At 37.6% G+C, this 20,791-nt stretch overlaps 3 protein-coding genes and 1 long non-coding RNA gene across 4 annotated transcripts; all 4 read right to left on the bottom strand.

The window, feature by feature from the left end:
* Nucleotides 1-1,266: 1,266 nt before the first annotated feature.
* On the bottom strand, nucleotides 1,267-6,096 carry LOC141785469 (5-hydroxytryptamine receptor 3A-like). The gene is made up of 11 exons (XM_074663800.1): nucleotides 6,057-6,096; nucleotides 5,469-5,623; nucleotides 5,061-5,105; nucleotides 4,868-4,977; nucleotides 3,903-4,072; nucleotides 3,657-3,817; nucleotides 3,310-3,517; nucleotides 2,988-3,164; nucleotides 2,828-2,910; nucleotides 2,615-2,749; nucleotides 1,267-1,272 (listed from the first exon to the last, which is right to left on the bottom strand). Exons 1-11 carry the CDS (start codon nucleotides 6,094-6,096, stop codon nucleotides 1,267-1,269), a joined length of 1,290 nt encoding a protein of 429 aa, XP_074519901.1.
* Nucleotides 6,097-10,796: 4,700 nt separating this feature from the next.
* LOC141785468 (5-hydroxytryptamine receptor 3E-like) lies at nucleotides 10,797-13,111 on the bottom strand. The gene is made up of 4 exons (XM_074663799.1): nucleotides 13,017-13,111; nucleotides 11,435-11,604; nucleotides 11,136-11,296; nucleotides 10,797-11,027 (listed from the first exon to the last, which is right to left on the bottom strand). Coding segments are annotated over exons 1-4 (564 nt in total). The 5' UTR covers nucleotides 13,019-13,111.
* Nucleotides 13,112-13,246: 135 nt separating this feature from the next.
* LOC141784990 (uncharacterized) lies at nucleotides 13,247-14,274 on the bottom strand. Its single transcript, XR_012597497.1, has 3 exons — nucleotides 14,199-14,274; nucleotides 13,629-13,783; nucleotides 13,247-13,268 (listed from the first exon to the last, which is right to left on the bottom strand). It is a non-coding gene; the product is annotated as an uncharacterized LOC141784990 (long non-coding RNA).
* A 1,522-nt stretch (nucleotides 14,275-15,796) lies between these two features.
* LOC141784989 (5-hydroxytryptamine receptor 3A-like) lies at nucleotides 15,797-20,775 on the bottom strand. Its single transcript, XM_074663027.1, has 12 exons — nucleotides 20,674-20,775; nucleotides 19,998-20,072; nucleotides 19,678-19,761; nucleotides 18,956-19,122; nucleotides 18,800-18,844; nucleotides 18,568-18,677; nucleotides 18,188-18,357; nucleotides 17,636-17,796; nucleotides 17,094-17,304; nucleotides 16,834-17,013; nucleotides 16,625-16,698; nucleotides 15,797-16,143 (listed from the first exon to the last, which is right to left on the bottom strand). The coding sequence occupies exons 1-12, from the start codon at nucleotides 20,708-20,710 to the stop codon at nucleotides 15,931-15,933; spliced, it is 1,527 nt and encodes a 508-aa protein (XP_074519128.1). The 5' UTR covers nucleotides 20,711-20,775; the 3' UTR covers nucleotides 15,797-15,930.
* Nucleotides 20,776-20,791: the final 16 nt, after the last annotated feature.

Genomic DNA, 20,791 nt, shown 5'->3' with positions numbered 1-20,791 from the left:
TTATGCTGTGTGCAGACCACAGAATCTATATATGGACGCATTTGTAGTGACATCACCCATTTGTTTTTAAAGTGGAGATTTGAAACCTATCATTAGCAGCTGCCATTTTGGAAAAGCTAAACTCAACCACACATTGGTCAAGTTTTATAGACATTATATATTTTTAGAGGCGGGCCTTTAACCTCTTTACAAATAGCAACAGGGTTCCCGTCTGTCAATCAAGTCAGACATTCTCTCAAATGGGCAAAACCTGTAACTTTTAACAGCCTTTTAACAGTTGCATCAATTATGCTGAAAATAAATATATTGCATAGGTGAGTTCAAGACGACAAGAAGGAAGAAAAAAAGTCCAGTGTTTGTTGTTTTATTGATTGAGTTGAAACACTTGGGAAATACTTACAATCCTGCCACTCAAAGGATGAACCTTCCCTTTTTATTCTGTTTCTACCACAGATCACGAGCAGGCCGTCAGTCACACATCCTGTCCTTTATGTCCTCACATGTCACATTCCAGTGCATTGGATTTAAGAGTTGTTCAGTAAATTTGACAAAAAGAAACATTTTACTCCAGATTAGTGGTCTAAGTCTTCTATAAATCATGCAGCATATACATGTCAGCATCATATATTATGTGTAATACAGGTTTCCTGACACTTGCATGCTGTGCTATGTATCCTAGCATAAGCAAAAGAACAGAAGGATTATTATGCAGATTCATATCATTATCAGACATCACAGAACCTGTGCATGATTTTTAACTTAACAAAAAAAGCTATTATCAAACACATCACCAAAAAAACACTGTACATTAACAATTTTAGTATAATATTCGGAGTATTATGATGATGGAATATAAGTGAAGTATGATATTTGAATTAATTACATTTTACATATACCCACACTACGTTTACAGTTTACAATTTCATTTAGCAGATACTTTTGTCCAAAGCGACGTACAACACAAGCAAGAATTAAGACAGAAGGAAAACCTAGTTAGTGTGACAACAGTGCTACGAGTTATATGGCAGCAGGTGCTGCCATTAAGTGCAAGTTTGTTTTTGTTTTTTTGTTTTTTGTTTTTTTTTTGTTTGTTTGTTTGTTTGTTTGTTTGTTTGTTTGTTTGTTTGTTTTTTGGGGGGGGGTACAGTAATCGACAAGCCAACAAACCACAATAAATTGCTGCAACAGTTTACCTCAAACTTCAACAAAATTCAGTAGTGGTGCTAAAAAATCACAAGAGCTGAATCTTAGACCTACTGACTCATTCTACCCCTGAGGGCAAAAAGGAGAAGGGCCAGTTTGAGTGCACAGGTGTTCCCTGAATAGATAAGTTTTCAGACATCTCTTAAAAGTAGAAAGGGACTCTGTGGATCATATAGAGTTAGGTAATTCATTCCACCATTTGGGCACAATAGAGGAAAAGAGTCTGGCTAGTGATTTGGAGCCGCGCTGGGCTGGGAGCACCAGTCGTCTTTAACAAGCAGAGCGTAGTGGGCGAAAAGGAGTGTAAACCTGGATGAGGGACCCCAGGTAGGCAGGAGCCATTCTTGTCAATGTTTTGTAAGCCAGAAGAAGAGTTTTGAATGTAAGTCAAGCTGCTACAGGAAGCGAGATTAACAGCTGGGTGACGTGTGCTGTTTTGGGCTGGTTAAAGACCAGACGTGATGCTGCATTCTGGATCATCTGCAGAGGTTTAAATGTACACGCAGGGAGACCTGCCAGGAGGGAATTGCAGTAATCGATGCATGATATCATAAGGGCCTGTACCAGAAGCTGCGTGGCCTGTTGTGTCAGGTAGGGTCTGATCCTTCTGATGTTATAGAGGGCATATCAACAAGACTGTGAAATGGAGGCCACATGAACCTTAAAGGTTAGCTGGTCATCAATCATGACACCCAGATTTCTGCCAGAGTTTGTGGGCACAAGTTGACTAGAATAGCATATTGGGGCCATTGTACCATTTTGTAAGAAATGAGTTACAAAAAAAAGTCTCACATTTGCAAGACAAAAAAATTATGAGAAAACAGTTTCAAGTTTGTCAGGGGAAAAAACAATACTTTGGGTGGGGGTAAAAAAAAAAGCCTTGAATTTGTCAGAGAAACATTACACAAGGAAAACAATATCTTGAATTTTTAAATGTTTTAAATTTGTAAGAAGAAAAATACCCTGGTTTAAAAATACTTTCCAAAAACAAAAAATCCAATATGAGAAAAGATAATCTCAAATCTGCATCAGAAAGGTCAGGCATTTGCGAGAAAAAACAAATACATTTCAAACAAAATGTCTCCAATAAGTGAGAAAAAGCTAAAACTTATACACAAACTGAAATAAACTTAATCTGTGTTTGTTGTTCAAAAAAAATTCAGCCTTCCTCAGTGAGTTAATGAAGTAGAAGAGAGGTTAGCAAATTTAAAGGAAACCTGAAGATAAAACCTTTAACATTTCCTACAAGGGGAAATATACAAAAAAAAAAAATCATTAATTAATAAGTAAATAAACTAAAAAACATGGACCGTGACTAGTTGTTGGTTTACACAGTTTCTTCCTTTGTCCAGTTATAAAACATAAAGGTTAAAAACAAAGCAACAGTTAGGATGTAGAAGATGCTGAAAACCTTGTGGATTCTTTGGGCCAGTCTGGTCCAGTAGCCGATCTTCTCTGTGTCTAACATGTTTCTCAGCAGAGACAATGCTTTGATTACACTGTTCTCCTCATCATTGGGTCCCTCTGACTGCTGTTTGTGGCTCACCTGGAGAAGATATGAAGTGATCTGTGGTTAGAGAACAGGATACAGAATCAATGAACTTCCATGTGGTGTAATCCTGACCTCCTTTTCAACCTGCAGCAGTTCAGATGAAGTTTCACCAGAAGGCCAATCAGAGGTGGAAGCACAAAGAACCAGTTCAAGGCCTGAAAAAATATTCAGACAGGTTGGTATAAAAAGATCATTGCACACGTTATACATAAATACATATGAGAACTCTCACCTCTAAAACAGCTACATAACTTGGTGCTGCCTTCTTTTTCCCCACACTCCTCACTCAGGTTTTGGTTATCTTCCTCTTTGTCTTTGGGTGCAGAGTCCTTCCCCATCAGATACATCACCAGGATTGTCTCCAGCAGGCTCAGCATCATCAAACCAAAAATACTGATGCAGAATACCACTGACGACAGAAGGAAGCACAAAAGTAGTGAGTGAGTAAAAAGTCAGACCCTTTTTTTACACAATAAACAAGAGTAAAACCATTCACACAAGGGAATCACATCCTATTATAGCACATTAAAGAAAAAGAAGGTAAGTTTCTTCACCAATCATAGGAATCCTGTTTGAAGAGGCAGGCAGGATTTCGTTCAGAAGGAGCTGCATCAATATGACAGCGAGCAGCACAGAGATCTTAAAGCCCACCTTCCCACCGTCTTCTGGCATCATGAAGGAGGCCATGTCCAGAGACCAGAGCAACAGGACAGGTAGGATGAAGTTGATGATGTAGAGTATGGGTCGCCTCTTCATGGTGATCTGTGAGATTATGTACAACAGGGTCAGAGCTAAAGTAAGGCTTGGACTAAAAATGCAGCTGTAACAGGTATTTTATAACACATATAACACAACAAGACTTCCTTTGTGTAAGGTTTTACCTGTATACACAAATACTTACAGTGTAAACAACCATGCTTTGATTAATACCAAAATTATCTTCATTTTGGATGGAAGATGTCATGTTGATGAACTCCCACTCAGTCTTGGACTGCATCATTTTTTGAGACCAACCTGTAATCCTCTGATTATCACCGGACTGAGAAAGCTTTATGCTCTCGTCTGTTGTGTGGGATCAAAACAAAATAATTAGTTATCTCATCAGTCAAAGGAAAAGTGTATGTGAGACAGACGGTGAGGGGCTTACCAGAGTGTATTATGGACTTAAAGGTGAGGTTGCATTTCTGAGTGTCAAAGGGAAATTTGAAAACATGCATCCTGCAAGTGCTGACCACGACCATGTCTTCCCTCAGCCACATATCACCATCGCTAAAGACCTTCAGATAGGGGCTCGGACCAGCCTTGTCCTTCTCAGTCCTGTATGTGAACAAACACAAAATATTAGACTTAACACAAAAAGAGAATTTTTGATCAGTAGAAGTAATGTATTTTTTTAATAAATCACACTCCATGTTTTAAGTTAAGGTTGCTGACGTATTTTCCTGTATCATATAAATGCAGACTCCTAAGCTCCCTCCGTCTTCAGTCTGGACTGAACTATTAGGCGTGGAATCATGCTGTCACAATTCATTTATTTGACCTGATTAAGTCAAATAACAGTCATTGTGCATTCATAAGTCATTTTCTTCCGACTTGAATACTGATATTATATATATATATATATATATATATAATATTATATATATATATATATATATATATATATATATATATATATATATATATATAATATATATATATATTATATATATATATATATATATATATATATATATATATATATATATATATATATATATATATATATATATATATATAAATATATATATATATATATATATATATATATATATATATATATATATATATATATATTTTATATATATATATATATATATATATATATATATATATATATATATATATATATATATATATATATATATATATATTATTTTTTTTTTTTTTTTTATTTTTTATTTTTTTTTTTTTTTATGTCAGGTACCTTTAGGTTCACTTAAGTTTTAAGTGTTTAGCACTTTGGTCAGCACCACAGGACAACTATGGAGCATGTAATATGTCAGAAGTTAACTGTCTTAAAGAGTATATTTGGATCTGTGGGTGTAACAGAATGCACTTCTTCAAACTTACATTTCTGCAATAGTTAAATCTGGTGTCCACACAGATGTTGTAGGTATATTTATCTTGTCAATACCACAGAACTCAGAACTATTCCACGAAAGGAATTTATCCCTCCATGTCTACAGGGGATAAAAGAGAAAAAGTCAGTTTATCAAAAAGAAAAATCATTGATGAATTGAAAAGTGACTGCTCTGAGACTCACCACGTCAACCCAAATGTAGGACTCAAAATGCTGGTCCTTCTCATTCTAAGAAAAAAGGGATGTCTGTTAATCATTTTACTTTAAGTGTTTAAACAAAGTAAGGACGTGTGTGGAGAAATTGAAGTTCATCAGACTGTTTGAACAAAAAGAGGAAAATACATTTATTTTTTGCACTGATGTGCCATCAACAAACAAGAAGTAGTTAATTTATTCAAAGCGTCTTAGCGTGCTCTACAGCACACAGCCTAATGGGGACAGTGGTGCATTAACAATATCCATATCTCAAAAAAATGCTGTTAACAGTGAAACAAGCTGTAGCTCACTGGCTAATGACACAAATGATCATAACTGTAACTTGTTGTTTTATCATATTCTGTTAAAGAAAAGGAGACAGGAGTGAGCTCTCACCACTTCCAGAATTGCGTAGAGCAGCACATCTAGCTGTAACTTTAACGGTTCCGATATGTTGTTAACAGGCTGAGTCAGGGTCCACAAATCTTTCTCCTTGGTCAGGTTCAGATGTTGGACAACATCTCGATAAGTGCATTGAGATAGTGCTGAATCTAAAGTGAAAAGATCAGGACACATTAGCTTTTACAGAGTTAACCCTAAAGTTAGCAAATTGGCGATGAAAAGACACCAACAACTATTATTTTTGATAAGTTCAGATCAAAGAAAGACCAATTTGTAAACTTATCACAAAACATGTTTCCCATAGTTGTGATTTAAACTGACTTTTGTCCTTGAATTCAATGGTCTACACTAGCATCACATTCAACTTCTCAAACCCTGAAACTCAAAATTTCACAGTTTTAACAGGAAGGCTGAGGGGACTTCCTACAAGGAAGAGCATCTCAGAGGATCTCAGAGCTGTCCTGCTTAATTTTCTGGAATTTTCTCTGATTTTATCAGTTAGATAAAAAAAAAATAATCCATGAGAATCACAAAAATACTTCCATAACTCTGCATGCATCATTCTGGACTGTGTTAGCTTACCTGTGAACAGAAGAAGAAAGAAGAAACATGTAAGCATCATGATGGTGGAAGCTTTCTGAGGGCTGTTAGCATCCTGATCCTCTCTGAAAATGTCTGTCAGATAAAACCTCTTCTTTATGCTGGAGGAGGGCAGGGCAAGTTCCTGTAACAGTCATCATTTTAACAAAAACCACTTAATGCATCAAAGCTTCTGATTTCCATCAAGACCTTCAGTTATTGACCTGTGGTCAAATCAGTTTTCTTTCCCAAGAGCCAATAAAACCCCCAAACTCACTCTCTGTCTATGAAGTGTTTTGGTTAAATTGAAACAGAGCAGAGTGACATGGAGTTAAAGAGAATTAAGCTGATTTTGAGCCTGATCCAGGCTTCTGAAGATTGTCCTCCTGCAGTCTGAGGGGGTTAAGAGTGATTTCCTTTCCCCTGTTTGCAGTAAATTTTTCATCCTAATCTGACACCGGTTTATTATCTCTCTGTAAAACTGTGGTCGGTTTGGAGGTAAATAAACAGTTGCTCTGCTTGTGACACAGCCAGAGGACTAGGGGTAATGATGTAGCGGAAATCAAATGATGTGTTATTACTAAAAGAAGTGTTTTCACCTCGTAGTCAAGGTCAACCTTTGTTATTGAACTCGACTAACTTAAATCATCTACATTGTACTGTGTTTAGATATGATCTTGTTTTTTTGCATATGCACAGATTTTTCTGTGTGTTTTTGTGAACGAACAGTTGGCCTCAAAAAACGTAAAACTTTTTGACATAGGGGAGACCGGTATGGTTGTAACATGGGGAGAGTTGTGACACCACCAATTCCACCAATCAGGGATAAGATAGGAGTCATATAATCATTTCTTTATATACCTACTTCCCCCAGGGCTGGAAACAGGTGCATTCAGATTCTATAAAGAAAAAAACAGATTTTGAGGTAGGAAAGTAAATTCTTTGTCTAAGACAAAATTTTGTTTAGTACTTACTAATTCCGGATAAAAAACCATTTGACTCATACAGCATAAACTGTCGTTTCTCTGGCAAAATGTGATGCATTTTTCCAATGCTAATTTCAATCCACTGTGCTAATACAACTAGCTAAACACTGGCTGACAGGGGTGGGGTGGGTTGTAACACAGCTTTAAAAAGTGTTGCATCCCCTTATGTACAACCGAGAATATTTCATTGGTTTTAATAATGTTACATAATGCCTAGGTAGTGGAAAAGACAAACTGACAGAGGTGTGCCTGCAGATGCTGATGAAGTCACAAAAAACAATAAGTCAGTCAGATCAGTCACAAAGGCACATGGGATCTACCATGTTCCTCTAAATCACTGCAGAAGCTGAGGGTCTAGTGATGTCCCAGTCTAGGTTACTGGACCCAATGAAGTCCCAGTCTAGGTTACTGGAGCAGCAGCAGGGTTTTCTGGTTCTCTGAGGTGCAGGAGGAAATGTTGCACCTTAAAAAAAAAAAAAGTCACCATTCCAGGGTTACAAACAACCATTTGTCACCATTATTACTTTGATTAAAGATATGTTGTTATGCTGAGTTACGATCAGTCACAGACAGAGAGATTCTTCTGGATTTTCTATTTCAAAAAAACTCGTTTTGAGGGGCGTGGCCTCTGTTTTTGCTTTTTGTCTAAGTGTTACAACCTACCCTGTGTAGTGGGGTAGGTTGTAACAAAGCACCACCATGTAATTGACGTCACCTGGTGAGGTCTGTGATGTTCTTGCAGAGGTTTGAATTGGTGCCATTTGTTGTTAACACTTGTGGGTACTTTGCATTAAAGTTTGAGAACTCTGACTCAAAAATTCAGTGAGTTGGAGGTGCTGAAGCAAAAATTGTTGCAACCATACCCAGTCTCCCCTACATTAATCTCCCACTGATAAATTATTGAAACTTGTAGTGAAGAAAGATGCAGGATGTGGTGAATCCAGGAACTGTGGAAAGTTTCTAATTGATATCAGCTCATATGGACTGAATGTACAACAAATAAAAAAAACAACATACATAATATACTTTCAAAGAGCTGTATATGTCAGCTGACTGCCTGTTGTGTATGTCAGTCTTTGCTTTGGGGGACTGGTACATGGATAACACTGCATTTCATACTGTCTAACAAGCTTCAGTATTTACCATCATTTCATGTCAAAACAGAAGGAAATAATCCATTTGAGGAATGAATTTTGTTTATTTCTAACTCATGCTACCCATCACCAAGCTTGGATTACCAAAGATGAACTCATAAACAACAGGTTGTCCATGGATGAACACTAAACATGATTGAAGTTATGACATAAAAAGTGAAGAAAACTGTTGATCCTTCTTGCCCAGAAACTGTCTCATCATTCTTGCTCCTAAAAAGCAGAGATAATACTTTCAACATCTCTGCTTCAAAGTCATGGGTCAGCTGGCTGTGGCTCGACTGAAGAAAAGATGTTTAATAGGGTATTACAAGGGGAAAGGGAGGGGTACAACAGATTGTCATAGTTCAGTAAAATAATGACAAAATTAGTCCCAATATTATTAATAGTTCATGATTTTATTGGTGACATCACAAGTGTTTATGCTGTGTGCAGACCACAGAATCTATATATGGACGCATTTGTAGTGACATCACCCATTTGTTTTTAAAGTGGAGATTTGAAACCTATCATTAGCAGCTGCCATTTTGGAAAAGCTAAACTCAACCACACATTGGTCAAGTTTTATAGACATTATATATTTTTAGAGGCGGGCCTTTAACCTCTTTACAAATAGCAACAGGGTTCCCGTCTGTCAATCAAGTCAGACATTCTCTCAAATGGGCAAAACCTGTAACTTTTAACAGCCTTTTAACAGTTGCATCAATTATGCAGAAAATAAATATATTGCATAGCTAAGTTAAAGACAACGAAAAGGAAGATAAAAAAGTCCAGTGTTTGTTGTTTTATTGATTGAGTTGAAACACTTTGGAAACATTTATAATCCTGCCAATCAAAGGATGAACCCTTCCTTCTTCTTTTCTTTTTCTACCACAGATTACGAACAGGCCGTCAGTCACACATCCTGTCATGTCACATTTCAGTGCATTGGATTCAAGAGTTGTTGAGTAATTCTGACAAGAAGAAACATTTTACTCCAGATAAGTGCTCTACGCCTTCTATAATGCATGCAGCATATACATGTCAGCATCAGTTAATATGTGTAATACAGGTTTCCTAACACTTGCATGCTATACTATGTAGCCTAAAGAACAAAAAGATTATTATGCAGATATTGTGCATATCATTATTAGACATTACGGAACCTGTACATGAGTACTATTTTTAAACACATCATCACCAAAACAAAACACTGTACATTAAAAATTTTAGTTTCATATTCTGGGTGCAATGGGTGCAATTTTACAATACTCCATGTGTAATTATAATAGCATATTAGGGCCAATGTACCAATTTGGAAGAATTAAGTTACCAAAAAGGTCTCACATTTAGAAGACAAAAAAACTCAAATTTATAAGAAAACAGTTTCAAGTTTGCAGGGGAAAAAAATAAATAAATAAATGAAATAATTTGGGTATGGGGAAAAAAGCCTTTACTTTTTCATAAGAGCATCAAACAAGGGAAACAATATGTTGGAATTTTTTTTTTTTTTTTTTTTACATTTGTTAGAAGAAAAATATCAGAAATATGTTTTAAAAAATAAAAAACCTTCCAATGTGAGAAAAGATTATGTGATATCTGTGCCAGAAATCCAGACATTTGAGAGAAACATAAATAAATTTAGAATAAAATGTCTTAAAATTGTGAGACAAAAACTAAAACTTTTACACAAACTGACCTTAAATTAATTTGTGTTTGTTGTCGCACATGTCCCACAAGGAGAATTTTACAATCAATACAAAAGAAAAAAATGAAATAAAATAAAACAAACAAACAAATAAATAAAAACCAAAGATTTATAAAGAAAATTTAAAAAAAAGCATGGACCTTGACTTTGTGTTAAGTTTATGCAGTTACTCCTTTGTCCAACTGTAAAACATAAAGGTTAAAAACAAAGCAACAGTTAGGATGTAGAAGATGCTAAAAACCTTGTGGATTCTTTGGGCCAGTCTGGTCCAGTAGCCGATCTTCTCTGTGTCTAACATGTTTCTCAGCAGAGACAACGCTTTGATCACACTGTTCTCCTCATCATTGGGTCCCTCTGACAGCTTTTTGTGGTTCGCCTGGAGAAGATATGAAATGATCTGTGGTTAGAGAACAGGATACAGAATCAATGAACTTCCATGTGGTGTAATCCTGACCTCCTTTTCAACCTGCAGCAGTTCAGATGAAGTTTCACCAGAAGGCCAATCAGAGGTGGAAGCACAAAGAACCAGTTCAAGGCCTGAAAAACATTCAGACAGGTTGGTTTAAAAAGATCATAGAACACGTTATACATAAATATATACGAGAACTCTCACCTCTAAAGCAGCTACATAACTTGGTGCTGCCTTCTTTTTCCACACACTCCTCACTCAGGTTTTGGTTCTCCGCCTCTTTGTCTTTGGGTGCAGAGTCTTTCCCCATCAGGCATATCACCAGGATTGTCTCCAGGAGGCTCAGCATCATCAAACCAAAAATACTGATGCAGAATACCACTGAGGACAGAAGGAAGCACAAAAGTAGTGAGTGAGTAAAAAGTCAGATCTTTTTCTCTGACTTCCATCAGCAGCACAGACCCTCACAGCAACTATTTGCACAGGTGAATCAGATTGTGTAATGAAAAATTAACGAAGGTAAGTTTCTTCACCAATCAGAGGAATCCTGTTTGAAGAGGAGGGCAGGATTTCGTTCAGAAGGAGCTGCATCAATATGACAGCAAGCAGCACAGAGATCTTAAAGCCCACCTTCCCACCATCTTCTGGCATCATGAAGGAGGCCAAGTCCAGACACAAGAGCAACAGGACAGGTAGGATGAAGTTGACGATGTAGAGTATGGGTCGCCTCTTCATGGTGATCTGTGAGATTATGTACAACAGGGTTAAAGTCAAAGTGGAGGTTGGACCAGTGGTGTGCACAGAGGGGGAGCAGTTTATCAGTGTTTGTCTGTATACACAAATACTTACAGTGTAAACAACCATGCTTTGATTGATATCAAAATTATCTTCATTTTTGCTGAAGAAAGTCATGTTGATGAACTCCCACTCAGCCTTGGACTGCATCACTTTTCGAGACCACTCTGTAATCCTCGTTCCATTATAGCCTTGTTTAAGCTTAATGTGCTTGTCTGTTGTGTGGGATTAAAATAAAGGCAACCATTACCTCATAAGTCAAAGACAAAGTGTATCATATTTATGATAATCAGAAAATTATCAAAGTGTGAACAACAAAATCTGAGCTTTGATACAGCAGGTGAAGGGCTCACCAGAGTGTATCATGGACTTGAAGGTGAGGCGGCAGTTCTGAGTGTCGAAGGGAAATTTGTAAACATGCATCCTGCAACTGCTGACCACGACCATGTCGTTCCTCAACCATATCCCACCATGATTAGTGACCATTAGATAAGGGCTCTGAGCAGCCTTATCCTTCTCTGTCCTGTTTGTGAACAAACACCAACTATTAGACCATACAGTGTAAAGGGAATTTTCACTCGGTTGAGTAATTTTTGAGTAATCACAATCCACTTTCTAGAGTTAAGGTCTGAAATGTATTTTTCTGTATCATATCAGTTTGAAATTCTGCATTGGTCCTTTACTTATTGTGATATATTTCTAAAAACTTGAGCAGGAGCTCCACCTGGTTGCAGCTGCCTATTAACAGAAGGAGAGGAACACTAGCTGAGCAGATTGAGAAGAGTGAAATGAGAAACGTCAGATGACAACCGCACAACCAAGCAGCTACCAGACTTAGAGCGTTAGAGGAGGCTGTCCAAATGCGTTTGGCCTTTATACAGGAATATTATCTATGTTTTTATTCCATGTTGCATTTTGTCTGTTCCACTCGATCATGGTTGTAATAATTATGTTTTTATTTTTTTATTTCTTCAGGATAACTTTGGATAATTATTAATGAACCGGTATTATGATATGAAATAAAATTTAAAGTTAAAGTCACAACAAAAAATAATTTTCTAAAACCATTGTCTTAGATGTACAGGAGCAGTTTTTTGAGGTGTGGTTAAAGAGAACATTTAACCGACAGGTATGAAAATGTTAGGTTAGCACGTCTAAATTTTGGGTTGGATTTATTCAAGGTGATGTTTTTAAATAAATCAAATTACTAAGCACAAGTCCAACACAAAACTGTTATTGAAAAAAACTAAACCATGTGTGTTATCGAATTAAGTTAAGTTAAGTTGAGTTTTTTCTCTTTTTTTTTTTTTTAGTGTAAAGTGAATTTCCAAACACACATCACTTTTTGTCTGAATAATTTGGTTAAATTATGCCATTTATATATGTGCACTTACTTTAGTAAGACTCTTACGTTTTCATCTGCTCCAGATGAATCCATTTGCTCCATATTGATGGGGTTAGGGTTAATGCAGAGCAAATGGGATCCTGCACAGAGGTCCCATTTGCTCTGTAATGCAGTTTGTGGAGCACTGAGCCCTTTGTGCATGCTTTGATGATGAGGCACTGCATTTTTGGCTCATTATGGGCTTAACAAGAGCAAAAAACACACAATCCTTGAATAAATTAAACTGCTGTGTTCACACTCTGAAGTTTAATTGTGTTGAAACACAGCATCATTTTTGCAGAGGCCACTTTGACTTTCTTGTAAGTAATGGACTGAACTATTTGGTGTTGCATCATGCACCATCTGAAATGATTAGTGAAATAACAGTCAATGAGTATTCGTAATTCATTTTCTTTTGATTTGTATAGACAAATATTCACTTTCATTCTAGTAAAGATGAAAAATACCTTTACGCTCCAGTTTAAAGTTAACTGTCTTAAAGAGAGTGTGTGGATCTGTGGGTGTGACAGAATGCACTTCATCAAACTTACATTTCCGCAATAGTTAGATCTGGTGTCCACACAGATTTAGTCGGGATATTTATCTTGTCAATATCACAGAACTCAGAACTATTCCACGAAAGGAATTTATCTGACCATATCTACAAAGGTTAAAAGAGAAAAGGTCAGTTTATCAACCAGGAAAAATTTGAGTTAAACTCTCTCAGTGTAGTGAAAAGTGACTGCTCTGAGACTCACCACGTCAACCCAAATGTAGGACACAAACAGCTGGTCCTTCTCGTTCTAGGAAGGAGGAAGATGTCTGTAAATCATTTCGCTTTAAGTGTTAAAACAAAGTCAGGACACGTTCAGGGAAGCCACAGTTCATCACAATGTGAACAAAAAGAGGAAAATACATTAAGTTCTTGCGCTGATGTGCCATCAATAAACGAGAAGTGGTTAATTTGCTCAGTTAAAGTGTCTTGCTCTACAGCACACAGCCTAATGGGGACAGTGGTGCATTAACAATATCCATATCTCCAAAAATGCTGTTAACACTGAAACAAGCTGTAGCTCACTGGCTAATGACACAAATGATCATAACTGTAACTTGTTGTTTTATCATATTCTGTTAAAGAAAAGGAGACAGACATGAGCTCTCACCATGTCCAGAATTGCGTAGAGCAGCACATCTAGCTGTAACTCTAACGGCTCCGATATGTTATTAACAGGCTGAGTCAGGGTCCACAAATCTTTCTTCTTGGTCAGGTTCAGATGCTGGACAACATCTCGATAAGTGCATTGAGATAGTGCTGAATCTAAAGTGAAAAGATCAGGACACATTAGCTTTTACAGAGTTAACCCTAAAGTTAGCAAATTGGCGATGAAAAGACACCAACAACTATTATTTTTGATAAGCTCAGATCAAAGTAAGACCAATTTGTAAACTTATCACAAAGCATGATTTCCCTAGTTGTGATTTCAACTGACTTTTGTCCTTGAATTCAATTGTCTGCATTATCACAGTCAACTTCTCAAAACCTGAAACTCAAAATTTCACAAACAAACAGTTTTAACAGGAAGTCTAACATACAAACAAGAGCATCTCAGAGCTGCTCTGCTAACACTGAAATCCTCTCTGACTTTATCAGTTAGATTTTTTTTTAAATCCACGAGAATCACAAAAATACTTCCACAAATCTGCATGCATCATTTTGGATTGTGTTAGCTCACCTGTGAACAGGAGAAGAAAGAAGAAACATGTCAGCATCATGATGGTGGAAGCTCTCTGAGGGCTGTCAGCATCCTGATCCTTTCTGAAAATGTTTGTCAGTTAAACACCAACGCTACTTTATGCTAGAGGAGGGCAGGGCGAGTTCCTGTAATGGTCATCGTTCCGATGAATGCTTTAAAGCTGCTGGTATCTGCCAGTACCATCTTAATTATCGACCTGTGGTAAAATTAATCTTCTTCTCAAGCAGAAGTAGTTTAATAACTTCCACTTTTGCGGCTGCAAAGTTAAGAAATGTAATGTAGGAGGTGAATCTGAGAAAGGTGTAATGCTTTGGATGGCTCAACATTTTGATGAAGAAACTAAGATTAAGACAGAGTAATTTCTTGATCTCTTGATCTATGTTTTGACCACAGGGTTGATGTTGCTGTGATTTGGCTGTCAGCTGATTTATAGAGGTTTGGTCGTCCTACCTGAACCCCTGACAGAATCCTAGGTGTGTGACTGCATTCAGGGTCTAAACTGGTCCAATGTGTAATATACCAACTGTGCTACTCTTTAATTCCATGTACCTTATGCCATGCAATGAGTTAACAGGAATCAGTGAGAGTGGACACAGAATATGTCCAAACACTGTTCATTTATTAACACAATTAAACTGCCTCACAGATAACGTTATGTTGCATTGAACTCCGGTGCCCTGAGCCAAAGGGAGGCGGTGCTTCATGAAATGGTTGGGCCAGCCCCATGCCGGTAAAGAAAATAGCCAATGGACCAGCTTGTTTCAAAGCCCAGTGGTCACAAACTCTTACACTGACTTGCTGAATGCATTACATAGGTTGGACCAACGCTGTGATTGGCCCAGCTCAGTGTAAAGTAGGCTGCTGATCCAATACACCGGGGATGGAACCAGGACTTCAATTTTGGCAGGGCCTCAAATAACACAAGTTAGTAGATCACTTTGTAAATTAATAAAAATGACTGACTGTTTCTGTGTGTAGTTTTAAAGCGGATTAGGCTGCCCTTTGCTCCTTGAATATTTGATGTTTTTTGTTTTTTTTTAGTCATTGGGTGTACCTAGCTGCGATCACTCTCCATGGTACTGACCACAAAGTGAGCAAAATGATAGGACACACGGATACCTTTGGTTGTGCCAGATAATGTAACTCATATTTTTGACTTTCTTATTGTTGCAGTCCACTTTAAGTTAATTAAAAGTCTAATTACGTTAACTAATCAGATATGGGCAGACATCAGTATTGTACAAAGTGTTTTAATCTGCAGCGTTTTATTCTTCTAAAACGTTTTCTTGTGTAATATCTTAGTTGAATGGATCAGCTGTCCCTGCTAATCCACTAAGGTCTGGTAAGTGCACTGCACATGAATAAAAAAGTCTTATTTAAAGACAAAAGAAAAGAAAACACTCCATCTGCAAGTATATTTTATTTATCTTGCGTTCAATAAAAGTGATATAACATGTGTGATATAAGCATTACATTTTTACCACAGTCTCTAAATGTACTGTAACAACAGCTGTAGCTGACAGTTGTCAGGTCACAACAGATTTCACTTTTGTTGATAAAAAGTTGATCAAATCTGCAAAATAACTCACTGAATATGCTGTCAAAAAGCTCTTTATATATTTCCCTGGAGCTGTAAACAAAATTATGTTACCCATCACTAAGCTTAGATCACCAAAGATGAACACAAAACCAATCGGTTGACAGACAAAGACTAAACATCTTCTTCATTCCATTTATGAAACATTGAGGCTAAAAACACAACAGCGGTTACGAAATAAAAAATGAAGAAAGCTCTGTTGATCTTTCTGGTCATTCTGGTCCAGTACCCAGGCTCTTCATTCCTGCTGCTGAGGAGCAGAGATAACGCTTTCAGCACCTCCGTTTCAAAGTCATGGGTCTCCTCGGTGAGTGGGCTGTGGATTGGCTGGAAAAAGATGTTTGATAAAGTATTTTAAGGGGAAAAGTAGGGGTTCACATGTTGACATAGTTCAGTAAATGATGGCAAAATGAGTCACTGATAGTTCATCACTCATAAGTAAGGTTGCAGGGCCTTTAGCCTCTTTGCTGGCTACATGTCAATCAGGCCAGACATGCCCTTATATGGGCAAAATTTGTATATCTAAATAAAGTCATGATGAAGTGAATCATTGAATCATGATTGAGAAACCACTTATTCAGACAGGATTGTTGGTTTTTTTTTGTTTACCCAGGCTATAAACATGTTTACCTTTACTGAGGAGTGAGTGTGTGTGTGGTTTCCTGTGTTTCTGCAGCCAGCCTCAAGTGGTGCAGATTAAATATGATTTTCAAAATCTATTTGTGACGAGTGAAACATTTTTCACTCATACTATCTTTGCAGCTGTCAAACATAACAACAAAGAAGAAGCCTTTTTTTCAATCCTGACCTGTTTTCCTGCAGGGAGCAGTTCTCTTGGCGTCGCAACTGAAGACCGATCACAGCAGAGTAAGGCACCGACATCTGAGACAGTTTAACAGGCAGGTAAGTGGATACACCAAAAACAGAGGAACATTACTACAAATAGAATATGCTGTTGTGATTTCTGGCCCTATCTTTTGGGGTTCACATCAAAATGTTTGTTCTGGTAAGTCTCACCTTTCAAACAGATATGGACACGGGCTTTGTCCGTTTTTTCCTGAAGGTCCTCACCCAGGCTTTGGTCCTTTCCTGCTTCATTGTCTTGGAGTTCAGAGTCTCTCTCCAACAGATACATCACCAGCATAGTCTCCAGCAGGCTCAGCATCATCAAACCAAAGATCCCGATGCAGTAGATTGCTGTTGGAGAAAAGGAAGCACTGTCAGCATTAAAAAAAAAAAACTAAAAACAGTTTATTATTGAGACTGAGAGCTTGTACCGATCAGTGGAATCCTGTCTGAAGATGAGGGCAGGATATCGTTCAGAATAAGCTGCATCACTGTGACAGCAAGCAACACAGTGACCTTGAAGCCGAGTTTCTCCCCTCCTCTCTCTGAGATCATGAAGGAGGCCAAATCCAGACACAGAAACAACAGGACAGGTAGGATGAAGTTGACCACGTAGAGGATAGGTCGCCTCTTCATAGTTATCTGTGAAGTGACGTTTAAGAGTCAGCAGACTGTGCAACATGTCAATTTTCATCACCAAATAAAAATTTTGATCAAGCCTTTTCACCATAAATTTGGTTGTAAGGCTTCTTTTAAAAGCTGAATTTGGAGATTTAGATCAGCCAATGCTGGTTGTTGGGTTTGGTTGTGTGTCCTCTGCTCATGTCTGTCACCTAATGTTGACATGAAAATCCCTGACTGCGTGAGCCCTAAAGTCATGCCAGCCATGGTACACAAAAACCCAGAGCATTAATTTGCCCAGTCAGTGAATGGTTTGTCAGAAAGTTGAATGCCTTCATCATGAATTACTTACAGTGTAAGAGAGAACACTTTGAGTGATGTAAAAGTTGTTGACAGTTTTGTTGGTGGATTCGATGTCAATGAAAAGCCAGTCTGACTGAGTCCGGATCATATCATGGGACCACTCTCTGGTGCTCTCTTTGTCACTACCTCGAAGCAGCACCATTTCTTCCTCTGGAACGGGAGATAAGAACAAAACTGTTATGGCTGTGTCATTGCTCCTTAATGAAGAAACTATGCACTTCAAGAGTCCTCGGGGGACAAGAAGGACAAATAGGTACTTGTTGGATGCTTTTGGATGAGGAATTTTTAGTCCCTGGTACTAATCTTCAAATGGTTCCTGTTGCCTGGGGTTTACAACATTTCCACCAAGGCCTGTAGTTTCACCAGTATTATGCAGTCATCCAAAAGGAGGAGATTAATTTCCCCAAAACTAAATTTAGACCCTGGTTCCTGCTGTCAAAATTTGGATTTCCAGAAAAGTTCCTGGGGAAATTTTCTGTGGTTGAAAAGCACCTATACATGCTGTAAGTTGTAGTCGAGGTTCTGCTGTTCATGCTCTTACCACCATGTATGACAGACTTGAAGGACAGTGCACAGCTCTGAGTGTCAAAGGGGAATTTGTAGACTTGCATCTTGCAGATTGTGACCAGCACCATGTCGTTCCTGAGTAAGACGCTCCCATTAGATTGAACATGGATATAAGGACTCTGAGTGGCCTTATCCTTCTCCGTTCTGGATGAAAGAAAGAGATGTCACCATTATTAACTCAGGAAACTTTTGAATTATATCAAAGATTGAAATAGAGAAGACAGAAATTGAATGAGTCACCAGTCAGCAAAGAAGAGATATCACTCTGTCCACAGAGGGCGCCAAAACTGACGCAAACAGATTTCCTTACAGGGGCTTTAAGAAGTAAAAGAGTACAGACACATTGAAACTAACCTCTCTTCAACGGTTATATCAGGCTGCCACAGTAGTTTTGTTGGTAAAGGCAATGAGTTGATTCCACAATATTCATCAGCATCCCAACGAAGGAGATCATTAAACCACCACTACAGCAGAAAACGAGAGAGGGAGGAGGTCATTTCCTCAGAATATTTAAAGCATCCTGTTTAAATTACATAATAAGAGTTCCTTGAATTAAATATTGCTTTCTTCCCCTGGGAGGACTCACCATATCAACCCAGATATAAGACACAAATTTCTGTTCTTTTTCTTTCTGTGGAGAAAAACATACACACACACGTCCTGTAAATCTACAAAGCTTCGGTTTAAGGACTCATTTGTTCTCACTGAAGTTATCTACTTATACTAAATTAAAAACACTTACCACATCAAGAATGGCATAGAGGAGTAAATCGAGGTACACTTCTGTTGCTTTTTTGGAGTCTCTGGTTGGCCGGATCAAAGTTAACTTATCTTTGATTTCTTTCAGGTTCAGGTGTTGTATTATATCCCAGTGGCTTTTATTACACGACTCTTCCCCAGAAGTAAAATCTTTGAGAGAGAGAGAGAGAGAAGGCAAATGCAAACAAAAAACTTCAGAGCATCTTTGAGTTATGTTCTTGTTACAAAAGGTTTGGCTACTAATGATGACTTAGATACAGGAATAATCCGGCCTAATCATCACTTACATGTGCCTCTATTCACATGTGTCAGTGTCTGTGTCTGCCTCAACCCCCTCTTCTGCCTGTATGCTGATGTTTTGGCTGTGTGGGGACGTTTCTGGGTGGAGAGCGTGTTTACTCTCACTCTCTAGATGTGCCATATATCAATCCGGTCCTGGTCTAAGAAGTAGCAATTTAAAATAACCTGTAACCAGCAATATTCCTGCTGATAATCTCATTCTAGAGTGTGAACTATGATCAGGCATATATCTAGAAGGGAGACTTTTTAAAGATCACTTTCAAACTCCTCACGGCCCCTGTAAACAGTCAGGGTTGTTAATCATAATGTTACATCCATGTAATTCTAGCTTTTTTCTCCCCAATAAGACAAGAAAAATAAAAGTTTGTTGTATTCTTCTTTGCACAGTTGTTTTCTGTTAAGTACCTGTGTTGTTTGATGGGTTATGCAATTTGGGGTAAAAGTTAGGGCGTGCCATTGGTGGAGATGAAAAAAAGAAGGTACTTCCATCTGGAAAAGAAAAGAAGAAGATTACACAGGTACACAGGTAATTTTTTATTCTATTTCATAACATATATTGAATTATTATTTTTTAAAAGGAGTTTTTGTTCCTCTTCAAGCTTCCTCACTGTCACCACAAATCTTTGAGTTTCACAAAAGATTAAAGCTGCTTGGAAACATCCAAAATATTGTCAAACCCCCAAACACCTTCAGCCTGGAGACAGCACGGTCAGAGATTTCATTACCTTCATCAAAGCTGCTGTTGAACAGCGGGGAATCAGCCAGATCTTGCAAATCTGGTTGACTTGAAATACTCCCAGCTGAAAAAAAAAAAGCATTGATAGATTAAATGACAGATATTTGTTGAAGAGGCACAATGACTGTGTTCATAGTTTGGGTTTAAGAGACTGCATCTCATTCAAAGCTCTGTAAGATTCTGTTTCATGATTTCAAATCAGAGAATTTGGACAACTGACCAATTTTTCAAGTTCTCTAAAGTATTAAATGTAAAAACAACTGTTTGCTGCTGTTTTGAATTGATTTCACTTAAGACCTCTTTCTTTAAGATACTGAAGACTGAGGCAAAATCTAAGTAACAAAAACATGTAAAGTGAGTTTATACATCCAGGAAATTCTGGTAAAGATGCACAAGGACTAAAAAAAAAGAGTCACAGATAAACCAAAATAAATTCCTTTTAAGTTATTCATCTGACTGAAATGGACAGTTATTGGAAAAAGATGAATTTTACTCTTGGTGTAGCTGTGAGTATCTAAAACCAAACTTTAGCCTCTGTTTGTTCAGACTGATCTTCAGCCAATCACTTTGCCAACTGTTTTCTTCAGTTTAATTTGAAAGATAAAATTAATTGATATTTTTCCTCGTCAGTAGACCAGCATGCACCATGCAGAAAACAAGCTTACCAGTGAGGAGGAGTAGAAAAAGTATCCCTGGAAACATCACGGCTGCAGAAGGTTCTCACAGTCCAAGGTCCTGATTTTTGTGTGATGCTGCTTCAATATGACATCCTCATCAAGTGCA

The sequence above is a fragment of the Halichoeres trimaculatus genome, unplaced genomic scaffold (assembly GCF_033239565.1).
Source record: "Halichoeres trimaculatus isolate MK-OKI-2021-1 unplaced genomic scaffold, fHalTri1.1 fHalTri1_scaffold_23, whole genome shotgun sequence".
Classification (NCBI taxonomy): domain Eukaryota; kingdom Metazoa; phylum Chordata; class Actinopteri; order Labriformes; family Labridae; genus Halichoeres; species Halichoeres trimaculatus.
This window is presented reverse-complemented; position numbering and strand designations above follow the sequence as displayed.